Below are 13,047 nucleotides of genomic sequence, written 5' to 3'. Positions count from 1 at the left end.
GAGGTATCTGCACGTCCTAACTCAACACTGATGTAGTGCTCTTTAGAAAGAGTTTGACTATTCTATTTATAAGAGAATAATATGGGAGGAAGTATGCTTTAGATGTTGTTCGAAAGGACGAGTTGAAATGTCCGTCCACGATCACGTGGTCTTCTCACTTTGCCTATCGACTTCATATTGGGCCTAGATTCCACGTGAAGACTAGGGAGGGGTCAATGCCTCACTCTCCGATTCTACCCATAACAATAAATATCAAATTTTGAAGGAAAAGTTCCATTGTTATTTATGTGTGTTTAGCGGTGGATCTATCAAACTATTGAATCATAAACAATATTTAGTTTTACCAAATACAATCAATATGTTCAAACTAAGTATCATATATATATATAGACACATACTTATAAAAGTAGCACGTCTAAATCCAACTAAACACACACAACTAACTTATGAATCTTGAAGAGAAAAGGAAAACAAAGAACTGGCCAAAGGTATAAATTTGAGTGATTGCGTTCAATTTAATAATATTCAAGTTTTATAGTTAAATTTGTCTTTTAACTTGCTGAACATTTTTTTTCAAAGTTTAAATCAAACTTAAAATCATTAACATAACTCTAGCTAAACGCTAAATGATACATTCATTTCTTTAATTGAAGGCTTAAATTTTTATACTACTATTCGACAAGATAAAATCAACTTAAAATTCATATGGTCCCTTTTGTTTGTAAATTTTCTCGACACATTTAATCTGACTCTTTGAAAATAATTAATGTGTTTTGAATTAAAAAAAGTGACTTAATAACCTGATATTGACTAATTAATTCATAAGATATATATCGTTTATTTCATCCAAGTACTGTAAGTACTTTTTTTTTTAATTAACAAAAATGACTTAATAACCTAATATTGACTAATTTATACTATTTGTTACCATCCTCTTCCATTTCCTTGAACCAATGGAGTCCGGCCTCACAATTTGAAAGGGCAGAGCAGAACAAGGGAAGATGATTCTGCAGCAACAATTTGCAATGCCTTCTCCAACCTCTCTCAGTTTCTTCTTCTTAACACTGATCGCACATCCACTGGCATTTGCCCAGCCAAGATTCTTAGCCCATTTCTGCGTCAACGGAAGTAATAACAACACCGCCGCCGCCTACAGAGCCAATCTCGACCACCTCCTATCCACCCTCACCACCGACCATCAAATTGACTATGGCTTCTACAACTTCTCTTACGGCCACGAAAACAGAGCAAACGTAATCGGACTGTGCAGAGGAGATATTTCGCCGGAGGCTTGCCGGAGATGCCTCAACTACTCCAGAGATCTTCTCCCCCTCCGGTGTCCGACCCAGAACGAGGCGATCGGATGGTACGACAACTGTATGCTCCGTTACTCCGACCGCCCCATCTTCGGCTCCATGGAAATTCTGCCGCGTCAGTATTTGTGGAACGTAAATAATGCGTCGGATGGGGAAGGGTTCACCCAGGCGGCGAGGAATCTGATTGTGGATCTCATAGGTGAAGCCACCGCCGGTGACTCCCGTGTCAAATTCGCAATCGGGAACGCGACTGTTCCCAGATTTCCGACCATTTATGGGTTGGCGCAGTGCACGCCGGATTTGTCTCGCCGGCAGTGCAACGAGTGCTTGGTCGGGGCTCTGCCTCTAATTCGAGAGTGCTGTGATGGAAAGAAAGGGGGTAGAGTTCTTAGACCCAGTTGTCATTTTCGATACGAGAGCTACCCTCTCCTTCAATCACCGCCGTCGTCGCCGCCACCGCCACCGCCGTTGTCACAACCACCTCCGCCCCCTCTTCTACTTAACAGAACCACAGATGGTACGACTGCCGCTTTCTGATTCAAAAACCAATAAGCTAAATGCCTCACTAACCTACTCTGTTTTTTTCCCTTTCAGGAAATACAAATAACAAATCTGTGACTTCCATCGCCGTCGCAGTGCCAACTGGTCTTGTTGTAGTTGTTGCTGTGCTGATGATCATTATCTGCATGTTTATGAGAAGAAGGCCAGAAATTGATGGAACTAAACGTAAGCTAATTATGATGGGGTTTTCCATTAAAATATCCTTGAGCTTGTGGAGGAAGAAATGAAGTTTCAAATTTCAATCCAGAATTAATGGTAGTAATAAGCAAAACCACGAACCCACCATTAATTATGTTAAATTTGAACCCACAGGTGGATCCGAGGAAGAAATCCCGACTGTGGGGTTTTTGCAGTTTGATTTCGATATCATTAGAATCGCAACCGATGGATTTTCGGATGCAAATAGACTTGGGGAAGGTGGGTTTGGAGCTGTTTACAAGGTAATCAGAAAATTAATTTTGTTTTATAATTAGCTGGTGAAGAATTTGAGCGATTTCCTTTTTAATTTGCCTTTGTGTTTGTGATTCCATGAACAGGGGAAGCTTCCCAACGGACGAACCGCAGCGGTGAAACGGCTGTCTCAGATTTCAAGGCAGGGAGATGTGGAGTTTAAAAACGAAGTCGTTTTGGTAGCTAAGCTTCACCATCGGAATTTAGTTAAGCTTTTGGGTTTCTGCTCCAAAGAAAATGAAAAGCTTCTCATTTATGAGTTTTTGCAGAATGGAAGCCTTGAAAAGATCATCTTCGGTATGATTATTGATTACTATGTTAAGTACTTTTTCTTTTTTCTCTTTAGCTCAACTCTTTATTTAACCATATCTTCATATACTAATCATTAAAATATGTAGATCCTGTCAAGCGTCTATGTTTGGATTGGGCAAAACGCTACAAAATTATAAAAGGCATTACTCGAGGGCTCATTTACCTCCACGAAGACTCCCGAATCAAAATTATTCATCGAGACCTAAAAGCTAGTAACATTTTATTAGACGCGGAGATGAATGCTAAAATTTCAGATTTTGGCACGGCAAGATTATTCTTATCAGAACAAACACGAGGAAATACAAGTACAATAATCGGTACCTAGTAAGTACAAGTGTTATTAATATTATATAAATAAAGTATTCTTTGTTAACATGCATGTTAAGTCTCCTACTACTAATTCTTGATAATACTTGAAATATCTCAGTGGATATATGGCTCCAGAATATGTAAAACATGGCCATCTCTCAGCAAAATCAGACGTCTTTAGTTTTGGCGTTTTAGTTTTAGAAATTGTGACAGGAAAAAGTAATCACATGGGTAGTAATGAGAATATAGAAGATCATCTTATAAGCTACGTAAGTATATCTTTTTCTTTTTTTTTTCCTTTCCTCCCTAAAATAATGTCATTTGGAGTTTGAGTAACATGAATTGAGTTGTTGTATGTATAGGCATGGAGAAATTGGAGGGAGGGAAGAGCATTGAATATTGTGGATCCTTCCATTAAAATTCAAAGTGGGATGAGAAATGAAGTGGCAATATGCATCCAAATTGGGTTACTTTGCATTCAAGAAAAAGTTTGTGAGAGGCCATCCATGGCTTCTGTACTTGTTATGCTTAACAGTGACTTGGCTGATCTCCCAACACCATCTCACCCTTCTTTCTTTATGGACATTAAACAAACTTCACAGATCACAGAGTTGGGATTAAACCAGATTTGAAGGTAACTCTGTTTTGGGAGTTCCAATTTTAGAAACTTCCATTGTTCCTTTCATTAACGTTGAAAGATGAATTGTATATGTCAGTTCAGTTTGAAATGTTTATCTCATATTAATTAATACCCTAGAGAATAACTTCAAGTGTTTATTAAATCAAATCAAATCTTGTTTAATAAAATGTTGAATCATATTTTGGAATGTAGTGAGTAGAATATGAATACAAGTATTTGACTTTGTTCATTATAATCAAGGTTCCATTTGGGATTTTGATTTTGGAAGGGTCAAAACTAGAAGTGAGTTGAGAAGAATTTTAACATTCTAAGATGTTTGATCAAATTGATTTTTGTTATTAATTTAAATGAAATCACTTTTTAGTTTACTTTAATTTGCAAAATCTGGTACACACCTGCTTTTGAATGCAGCTTTCTGTATAATTTACTAAATCCTTGACATGTACTACAACGAAGAAAAAAAAAAAAAAAAAAAAAACTCCTTGACAAAATTTTTGATAAATTGAGAATTTGTTGAACTCAAAAAATATATATATGTAGTTAATCAAATTGATGCAAATATATTCAGAGTTCAATTATTATCGAGTAGAATTTAATAATTAATAACAATGATCTACTCTTGAAATTATAAAAAAATATTACATTTTTAATTGGAAAACGTTTACATACATTTGTCATCTCTGAAATTGGACCAAAAATTTTGACAAATTTGAGGTCAACATACCTCAAGATTTGATCTATTTTCCATGGATGTACCATAACAATTCAAGTATATGATATATTTATTCAACTAAATATTCCTATAATTTGCATAATAAACATAATTCAAACACCGAAGCCGCATGTTCCATTGCCATATTCTTCTAGACACCACGAGATTCTTTCAAGTTCTTAGATGCCGCATTTTATTCATCAAAAACTTCCATTTTTTAAAAGAGAAACAATCGGCGTTTAAATTGACCAAAATTTCTCCTCCCACTTGCCAATTCCAACCCCGAGAACAGACACAAAGAAGAACATAATGGTCAACAATAGAAAGTTTCAGTTTTTTGTTTCTCTTTTCGTTATATAACCCAATCCTTAATGTTGACAATGGCAGCAATCATGTTCTGGTCAGGAGTTCTCAGTAATTTGCCGGTGACCCTCATCATCATCATCATCATCATAATCTGCCCTGCAGTTGCTCAGCAGAGTTTCAAATACTCTTGTTCCGGCAGTGGCAATTACACAGCCAACAGCACCTACAAATCCAATCTCCGGCGCCTCCTCTCCTCTCTTCCGACCGACAACCGCCTCGACCACGGCTTCCTCAACATCTCCTACGGCAAAAGCCCCCACAGAGTCAATGCCATCGCGCTCTGCAGAGGGGACCTCAAGCCCGCCGCCTGCCGCAGTTGCCTCACGGACTCTGTTTCAAATCTTCCACCAAGTTGTCCCACTCAAAAGGAAGCGGTGATATGGTACCCGAACTGTATGTTGCGGTATTCGGATCGGAGAATTTTTGGGGTTGTTCAAAATGATCCCACTTTCTGGCTGCGGAATATTCAAGACGCGGCGGACCTGCAGCAGTTCAATCAGGTGGTGCAGACCATGCTGGCGGAACTGTCGAGGGATGCTGCGGCGGGGGGCTCGCGGCTGAAGTTTGCGGCGGGGAATGTCACGACTCGAGATTCTGGGAATTTATATGCGACGGTTCAGTGCACGCCGGATATGTCATATTCGCAGTGCAGCGATTGCTTGCAAACTGCTGCTGGGCTTGTTCAAGCTTGGTGTTTGGGGAAGGTCGGGGTCAGAATTCTTAGACCCAATTGTAATATTAGGTATGAGGTTTATAGTTTCTTTGACTCCACCGCAGTTACAAGAGCCTTCCCATCGCCGTTGCCGCCGCCGCCGCCACCGCCGCTTTTGCCACTCTCACCTCCCTCTGCTTCACCAGATCCAACCGCCAATGCGGAAGGTTTTTCTCTTTTCTAACAAACATGAAAAGTTATTGGTAAGCTTGTTTGTTATATCAGTACTTCAGCTTTATGTTCATCTGATTCTGCAGGAAACAAGTCTAAGACATCAAAGACTGTCCTCATCATAGTTCTGCCGATTGTTGTTGTGGTTATAGTAATGGTTCTATTGGTCAACATCTTCATCATTTTGAGAGCAAGAAGAAGGAATAATGGAGTTGAAAGTAAGAACCCATTTGTTCATTTAAGAAAAGCTAGCTTTTTTCCAAAAGGATATAATTAAGCACTTCATTTTACCTATTGACTTGTTCTACAGGTGTAGTAGTGGATGATGACACTGCAGATCTGGAGACTTCGGTATTTGATATCAGTACTATAAGAGCTGCAACAGATGACTTTTCAGATGCAAATATTATTGGACGAGGTGGATTTGGAGCTGTTTACAAGGTTGTGAGAATGAAAGAACTTGTTATTTGTAATGGATTTCATATTTGAATGGAAAGTCTCTTTAAGTTAGGTGACTCATCATTTGTGTATCGTTAATTCTTTTAACAGGGGAGGCTTGTCAATGGACAAGATATAGCAGTGAAAAGACAGTCCCAGAGCTCCATGCAAGGAGAAAGTGAGTTCAAGAATGAAGTCCTGTTAGTGGCTAAACTTCAACATCGGAATTTAGTTCGGTTTCTCGGTTTCTGCCTCGATGAAAAAGAAAGGCTTCTGGTGTATGAGTTTGTGCAGAACTCAAGTCTTGATAAATTCATATTTGGTATGTTTGTTTTCCTCCGTCTCTGCATTCTTCAAAGCTCTGTTTTGTTTAGGTATCTTGAGACATTTCTATATTATGTCCTTATTGATAAAACTTGCTGTTTTTATGTTTAGATCCATTTAAACGTCCAAGTTTGGACTGGTCAATGCGCTACAAAATCATTGGAGGCATTGCTCGGGGCCTTGTTTATCTTCACGAAGATTCTCAAGTTAGAATTATCCATCGAGATCTCAAAGCTATTAACATTTTACTAGATACAGAAATGAATCCTAAAATCTCAGATTTCGGCATGGCAAAGTTGTTTCAACAAGATCAAACACAAGAAGATATGGGTAGAATTGTTGGCACAAAGTAAGTATGAATTGAAAATGAATCCTCTATTAACTTCTCTGACTGTCTAGTTAATCTTGTAAATGTTTGAATCCAGTGGATACATGGCTCCTGAATATGCGATGCATGGAAAATTTTCTGTCAAGTCGGATGTGTTTAGTTTCGGTATACTAGTTTTGGAGATCGTGAGCGGCGAAAAAAACAATTCTTTTCAGCAGGGGGAGAATCCAGATGATCTCTTAAGCTATGTAAGTATAAACATATCATTCAGTTACACTCTCAGTGACCTAAAAACTTGTGCTCATTGCAATGAATTGGCGTAGGCATGGAAAAACTGGAGTGCAGGAACACCCTTAAATGTTGTAGATCCCATTATCAGAGGTGGCTCAAGTTGTGAAATGAAGAAATGCATCAACATTGGGTTGCTTTGTGCTCAAGAAAATTCAGCTGACAGACCAACTATGGAAACTGTACTTCTCATGCTTAGTGGTGGTGACTCTGTCATTCTCCCAATACTTTCTCCACCAGCTGACCTCAAGAACAAGAGCCCCCAATCCGACGTTTCTTCACAAGGCAGGTCTAATTCTCATGTGATTGAGATCAAATGAGATGGATATGGAAGCAACTTTTTCCAAGAGTCGATGAATGAAGCATCGATTACTCGACTGTGTACTCATTAATTTTGTGAGCTTGAGTGTGTGAAAATTTGAAACCTCTTTACCTATATATAAGTGCTAAGAGTTGGTACTGAACTTCCTGCATTGTAGCCAAGTATAACATAAACATCACGACGAGATTTCAGAAGTTCAACATTATTCCTAAAATGCAGAATGTCTCTTTTGGGCAGTAGCTGAGAACCAAAAAACTAAGCATCTTCTCACCAATTTACAAAGATAAACAGAATGTTTACATCGATTTCAATAACCAAAACAATGGAACGCAGTAGCCAAGACCAATCCAGAAAGACAGAAAATGACCAAAAGAAATGAAAGAAACTTCTGACTTTGGTTAGCTTTACAAGTTAAATACAAGTAGGATCTATAATGAAGAATGCAAAAGAACAAAGACCAAGCCAAGGAGTAGAGAAAAAAATGTGCCAACTTTCAGCTGCTAGAGAATCATCAAAAGCATCAGCACTGTAATTGATATGCAAACTGTTCTGCCACCTTCAGAAAAAAGGCATCTTCCACCTGCATTGCAAAAGAAATGCTTTAAAAATTGCGTACTTGCCAATCCAAAGCAAGAAAAAGCCATGAAGAACAAACTCTGAACTCACCTGCACTAGTTGAAACACTGTAGTTGAAGTAAAACTGATGATCATGATACCACATAAAGCAATTGAATCCATATATTTCCCAATCTTTCTTACTTCCAATGGTTGTCCTGAAGGTTTCTAGTTGAGAGTTGAGGCACTGAGCACAATCACTCGCACTGATATCTCTAGTACACTGAGCCATCCCATATCTCTTCCCTCTCTGCCCAGCATTCAACACAGCAGTTTGAAACATCAGGCGCTGATTTGGGGCAGAGGAAGCCAAACCACTCATCAGAGAGAGCCCATTTGAAACCACAGATGGGTCATCATAATTGGTGTCATTTGAAAGTGCCACAGAAGTTAGACCCAAAACCCCAATGAAGTTTTCAGTGGAATACCGAAGAAAACACCATGTAAACCACAGCACAACCTCTCTGCTTTCAGGGCAATAAGACAGGGCAAAATCAGAGGAGTTCTTGATGCAGCTACCACAGTTGTCTGGAGAAATGTCGCCTCTACATTGTACAAGACCGAAGATTTGGTCGGATCTGTCTCCGGCGGAGGTGGTGTAGAAGCCATTTAGAAGAGGCCCATTTTGGGTGAGAGAATCCAGAAGGTTCTTCAGATTAGTCTGGAAATTGTTCTCAGCTGTGGAGCTATCGGATTTCGAACACTGTTTGTCAGAATCCATGTTGATATCAGCGCAGCAAAAGCAAGAGCCAAATATTATTAACAGTAGAGTTGCAAACAGAAACAACATTGATATGAATTTGAATGCTTCCATTTCATTCGGATGGTAAAAATTTGTTCTTTAAAGGAGTGGGAGCTGGCTTGAATTTGAAATGGAGTTGAAGCTTTAGTACCTGCTTAAGAACACTCATAACAACAATAAAGTCATGGCCTTTTTTATTTTCTCAGTTGTTCTTTGTGCACAAAAGTCAACTGCATTTCTCTGATGGCTGGGATTGATAATAATTAAAAAGCAACTTGCTTAAAAGTCAACTCCAATTTCATCCCAATTTTGGCAAACGATGGTGGCCTCTACATTTTTTCAGGAGGCAAGATCAATAAGCTCAATTGCTTTAGATTTTCGTTGACTGATAAAAAGAGAACTGAAACTAAACACACGTTTCCATTTCAATTTTACAGCCCTGCTTACAGGGTTTGATTCATAACTTAGAATTATCCTGCCATAAGAAAAAATCAAACACATCTCATTCATTCTTTTTTATTTTCTGAAGCAAAACACATCTCATCCCTAAGCATGAATAAAAGATTAAATTTAGATAATTCAAAAGTATACATAATACCAAATACCATAGCACGAGGTCTTTGATTATTTCCTCCCCAATTAATATTGATGATGTTGGACGAGAATATGAGCATAGTAATTTAACGAATTAGACATAATAATAATCACTTTTATGATAATCTACCTAAACTTTTGAGTAGGGTAAAGAAATATCATAGTAAAAAGGAAGACAGGCCATTTCTAATCAAGTTTTCATTTTTTTTTTCTCCTTTTTGCTATAATCCATGTAATCATTTCAGGGCAAGGAGATGAGGTGAGAGTAGAATAAATAATGATGGGTTTAATTACAGAATGATATCAAATGGATAAGCTTTAATATCACACCATGGAAAAGAAGTAGAAAGGGACAGGCAATTATTTTTGGTGTATTCCCTTTTCTTTCTCCACTTGGTCTTTTTATTCTTACAGAGATAATGAACTGTATATTTATGAATATGTAGGTGTCAAGAACTAACCTTTCTCCCTGTTTATTTTTTTTTTTTTTTGGCAGCGGGTTAAAACACTTATCCAAGTTTGAATCTCCACCTAGAGTGTTGTTATATTCAAAATATATATAGTGTTAAGCTCCCACGACTTTGCTTTTGATTCCATCCAAAAGACCTCATATTAATGGAGATAATTGTCCCCTCTTATATGTCTATGATCATTCATTTCCATAACCAATGTAGAACTTTGTTTGCACTCCTTACAAGCCCAACATATACATGACATTGTCTCATTTGTACATATATTAAGAAAATGTCTTCTAAGTGACAACAAAGTATAACATTAATGTTTTGTTTGATCAAGAAATTGATTAAGTTTACGAAGGTCGGTAGTGACGAACTGACTTTCTTAACAAGCTAAAGTGAGTGTAAGTAAAGGATATGCAAAACAGAGTTCGCACTCCGACACTCAAGTTAGTAGTTGGCCGATCTATACTCAAGAGAATATAGTTTTGCATATACCTAAAAATGAGGCGGGAGGTCTCTATTTATAGGTTGGGTTTCCGACATGACCTCCAACAAGGCTTCCAAAGGTTCTAATAGCCCCGAGAATCGCAACCTGTTGTCATGGATTCAGTTAGAGTTTGCGCCTGTAGAAATTAACATAGATTGATTAGACTGACAACTCAAATGACTGAAGTCTGCGGCTTGATTGATATCTCATATGGTCGACAAATGAGACTATGGTTAGCTTGGCATGAAGCATGGATCTCACTGTTTCTGGTAGTTCACCTCGACCTCTTCGAAGGTCCAAGCTATCGTTTGTTCATGTATGAGTCATTATGTTGACTCATCATTATTGAGCATGTCGGTGGCGGATGAAAAATCATCTCCAACACACATAATTGACATATTTAACTAAGAAAATATATAAAACTTTCAAACAAGTCAACAACCAAAAAAAGAAAGTTGAAGAGAGAAAATAGTTCCTACAATTAAAAAAGTAAGATGGTTGAGGGAAAAATTATTAAATCAAGTCGCCTCAATATTGCTGCACTTAATAAGTTGGATACATATTCCAAAATCTTCAAGTCCTTTAATTAATGTTGGATACGGATTCGAGATATTCTTGTGATTTCTCCCTCATAAATTTAATGATCTAAAATTGTCAACTAAATTGTGACGACCTCCTTTAATAATTTCTCCCGATTTTGAAAATGTATTAAAAACAATTAATTTGATTTCAAATTTGGTTAATTTTACATCTGGGTGGGATTCTAAATTTCACGAGGAAAGAAGTTGCTAAATTAAAAATGAAATTTCAAAATTATTACAAGGTTAACTCACTAAATCAACCATCATGAGTTGATTTATGGGTCCAAATGAGCAAGGTAAATCAAAAGGTTTAGGAGAAATGAGTTTAATATTGATGATGGCCAACCTATCTAAGAATTAATCTCCTAAGTAATTCCTTTGCAACCAAATCTAGTAGGATTAAGTAGTTGTTCCGTAATTAGTCGATATAAACTAGCTCGGACATTCAAAGATATCACTTTTGTCGTTATGATGTAGATAAATATTGCATAGAAAGACGAGGAAAAAACAATAAAGTACACGTGACATCCAATTCACAATAATATCTCATATTGATCACATTAATGTAAAATAATAATGATAATAAAATGTCAAATTGAACTAGTGTACTAAATTTTATTTTATCTTCTTTTTATAATTTTTTTCTTAGGATCTATATAGCCATTCAGCTTGGTAGGTATGTCAGTGGATTACAAGGACATATTCCTAACTCTCTTCTTCAAAAATTCAAATTTAATTTGTTATCAAATGATGTCATTCTCTTCATATGCTAAAAATTATAGTCAAACAAATACATTTAAAAAAAACTACAATATGTCTGGCTGTGGCCTATCCCTTGTTACTCCCTAGTATAGTAATATGCATATATATATATATATATATATATATATAAACTATAGTTATTTGCTAATGCCAAATTTACTCTAAGATGGTTAATTATCTCATACAATCTTGATTGATAATATTTTTGCTTTGATGGTTTTTTTAAAGTATGTCCCTTTCATTATTTTGTAATCTCTTTTTAAAATAATAACATAAGTACTTTAAAAAGATAAAAGGAGATATCTTGAAAGAAAAAAATTGACTTCTAGAATTTGGTTAAGACTTCAAAATAATAATAAATAAACAATGAATAGGAAAAGAAATGAGTTTATTTTATTTAAAAAACAGAAAATAAAAAGTAATGAAATAGAGCCGTATTTATTACAATTTGAGAACTAAAAAAAGATATAGTATTGTGAAAATTTGAGGTAGTTGCCATGCAAATTGTATTAAATAAAAAAAAATCTTAAGTGGATAGGATTAAGATAAAGTAATAATTTCAACGAGTATAGGTAAAGTTAAAGTTCTCTAATTAAGTAATGTATTGAAAAGGGAATATAAACACATCAGAGAAAAGGCCAATCGAGAAAGAACAATTTAAATATACATATTTTAATGAATAGAAGTGATGGAAAAATAATAAACATTGAGGAGTGAGACAATATGATTAATATTATTTGAAGTTATTATTTAGACAGTGCCAAATGGATATTCATGTACATATGGATGTGAGATATTTATTACTGTATCCTTTTTTTTTTTTTGTTTGAGAAAATTACTGTATCCTTGTTGGAATGTTTTGTCATTGAATTAATGGGATTTGATTTTATCTAACGAATCCAAAAAAAAAAAAAAAAAGATGAAAGATATATAGGATGAGTTGTTCTTGTGCTCCAACTGGATAGCCATTTTCTTTCAGTAAAATAATCACAATGCAAAATCGAGTTTCAGATTAAGATAAGATCACAAGAAAAGAATTATTAAATAATGCACTGCGATCCCAGAAAAAATGCATATCATGATCATCAAACAATAAAATATACATTCTTTTGAGTGAGGTGGAAAAAATGTAACCCTTTTTCACGCGGTGGTGGACGAATGCTACAAACTTTACTGCTCACTCCACTTTCCATATAAAGTAATAGTTGGAAATACAGTCAAAGTTTCGTATTGATTAAATAAGATGAAGATCATGGATATATAAATATGGAAATAATATCTATATTAGTACGAGACTTTTTGGGTGAAACTAAAAGCGAAAGGCTTTTCAATGTTGGTAAGGAAAAGCTAATTTTACTTGGTTTTTTTGTTCATTACTCGTTGGCTATAATGATGTGTAGGATGGGTATCAAAACCTAAGATACCAATTTGTGCTATTAGAGATGAATTCCATTCCACTGTTACTTTTACTTGTGGACAAGGTCTGAAAATAAAGTTTGCAATTTGCATGATGCTAATTGAAGGGAAAAAGAAGACAACAAAAAGAAACTAGAGAGAGA

The 13,047-nt window shown here is 36.1% G+C and overlaps 3 protein-coding genes across 3 annotated transcripts; 2 read left to right on the top strand and 1 right to left on the bottom strand.

Annotated features, from left to right (window-relative positions):
• Positions 1-925: 925 nt before the first annotated feature.
• Positions 926-3,956, top strand: LOC111010818 (cysteine-rich receptor-like protein kinase 26). Its single transcript, XM_022284385.2, has 7 exons — positions 926-1,833; positions 1,911-2,042; positions 2,190-2,317; positions 2,414-2,624; positions 2,726-2,963; positions 3,067-3,217; positions 3,311-3,956. The coding sequence occupies exons 1-7, from the start codon at positions 1,002-1,004 to the stop codon at positions 3,578-3,580; spliced, it is 1,962 nt and encodes a 653-aa protein (XP_022140077.1). The 5' UTR covers positions 926-1,001; the 3' UTR covers positions 3,581-3,956.
• LOC111010817 (cysteine-rich receptor-like protein kinase 15) lies at positions 3,443-7,424 on the top strand. The gene is made up of 8 exons (XM_022284384.2): positions 3,443-3,582; positions 4,688-5,545; positions 5,636-5,767; positions 5,860-5,990; positions 6,099-6,309; positions 6,423-6,660; positions 6,737-6,887; positions 6,963-7,424. Exons 2-8 carry the CDS (start codon positions 4,693-4,695, stop codon positions 7,245-7,247), a joined length of 2,001 nt encoding a protein of 666 aa, XP_022140076.1. The 5' UTR covers positions 3,443-3,582; positions 4,688-4,692; the 3' UTR covers positions 7,248-7,424.
• Positions 7,425-7,619: 195 nt separating this feature from the next.
• Positions 7,620-8,787, bottom strand: LOC111010819 (antimicrobial ginkbilobin-2-like protein). The gene is made up of 2 exons (XM_022284387.2): positions 7,916-8,787; positions 7,620-7,829 (listed from the first exon to the last, which is right to left on the bottom strand). Exons 1-2 carry the CDS (start codon positions 8,676-8,678, stop codon positions 7,750-7,752), a joined length of 843 nt encoding a protein of 280 aa, XP_022140079.1. The 5' UTR covers positions 8,679-8,787; the 3' UTR covers positions 7,620-7,749.
• Positions 8,788-13,047: the final 4,260 nt, after the last annotated feature.

This window comes from Momordica charantia (assembly GCF_013281855.1).
Source record: "Momordica charantia cultivar OHB3-1 chromosome 3 unlocalized genomic scaffold, Mcharantia_2.0 BLBB01000003.1, whole genome shotgun sequence".
NCBI classification, from domain to species: domain Eukaryota; kingdom Viridiplantae; phylum Streptophyta; class Magnoliopsida; order Cucurbitales; family Cucurbitaceae; genus Momordica; species Momordica charantia.
Note: the sequence above shows the minus strand (reverse complement) of the source record. Positions and strands in the feature narration are given on the sequence as shown.

Coding starts and splice junctions, on each gene's coding strand:
- LOC111010818 (XM_022284385.2), top strand. CDS start 1,002: ATGATTCTGCAGCAACAATTTGCAATGCCTTCTCCAACCTCTCTCAGT. Junction 1,834..1,910: donor ACTTAACAGAACCACAGATG/GTACGACTGCCG, acceptor TTTCCCTTTCAG/GAAATACAAATAACAAATCT. Junction 2,043..2,189: donor AGAAATTGATGGAACTAAAC/GTAAGCTAATTA, acceptor TTGAACCCACAG/GTGGATCCGAGGAAGAAATC.
- LOC111010817 (XM_022284384.2), top strand. CDS start 4,693: ATGTTCTGGTCAGGAGTTCTCAGTAATTTGCCGGTGACCCTCATCATC. Junction 5,546..5,635: donor TCCAACCGCCAATGCGGAAG/GTTTTTCTCTTT, acceptor CTGATTCTGCAG/GAAACAAGTCTAAGACATCA. Junction 6,888..6,962: donor CAGATGATCTCTTAAGCTAT/GTAAGTATAAAC, acceptor GAATTGGCGTAG/GCATGGAAAAACTGGAGTGC.
- LOC111010819 (XM_022284387.2), bottom strand. CDS start 8,678: ATGGAAGCATTCAAATTCATATCAATGTTGTTTCTGTTTGCAACTCTA. Junction 7,830..7,915: donor CAGTGTTTCAACTAGTGCAG/GTGAGTTCAGAG, acceptor TTTGCAATGCAG/GTGGAAGATGCCTTTTTTCT.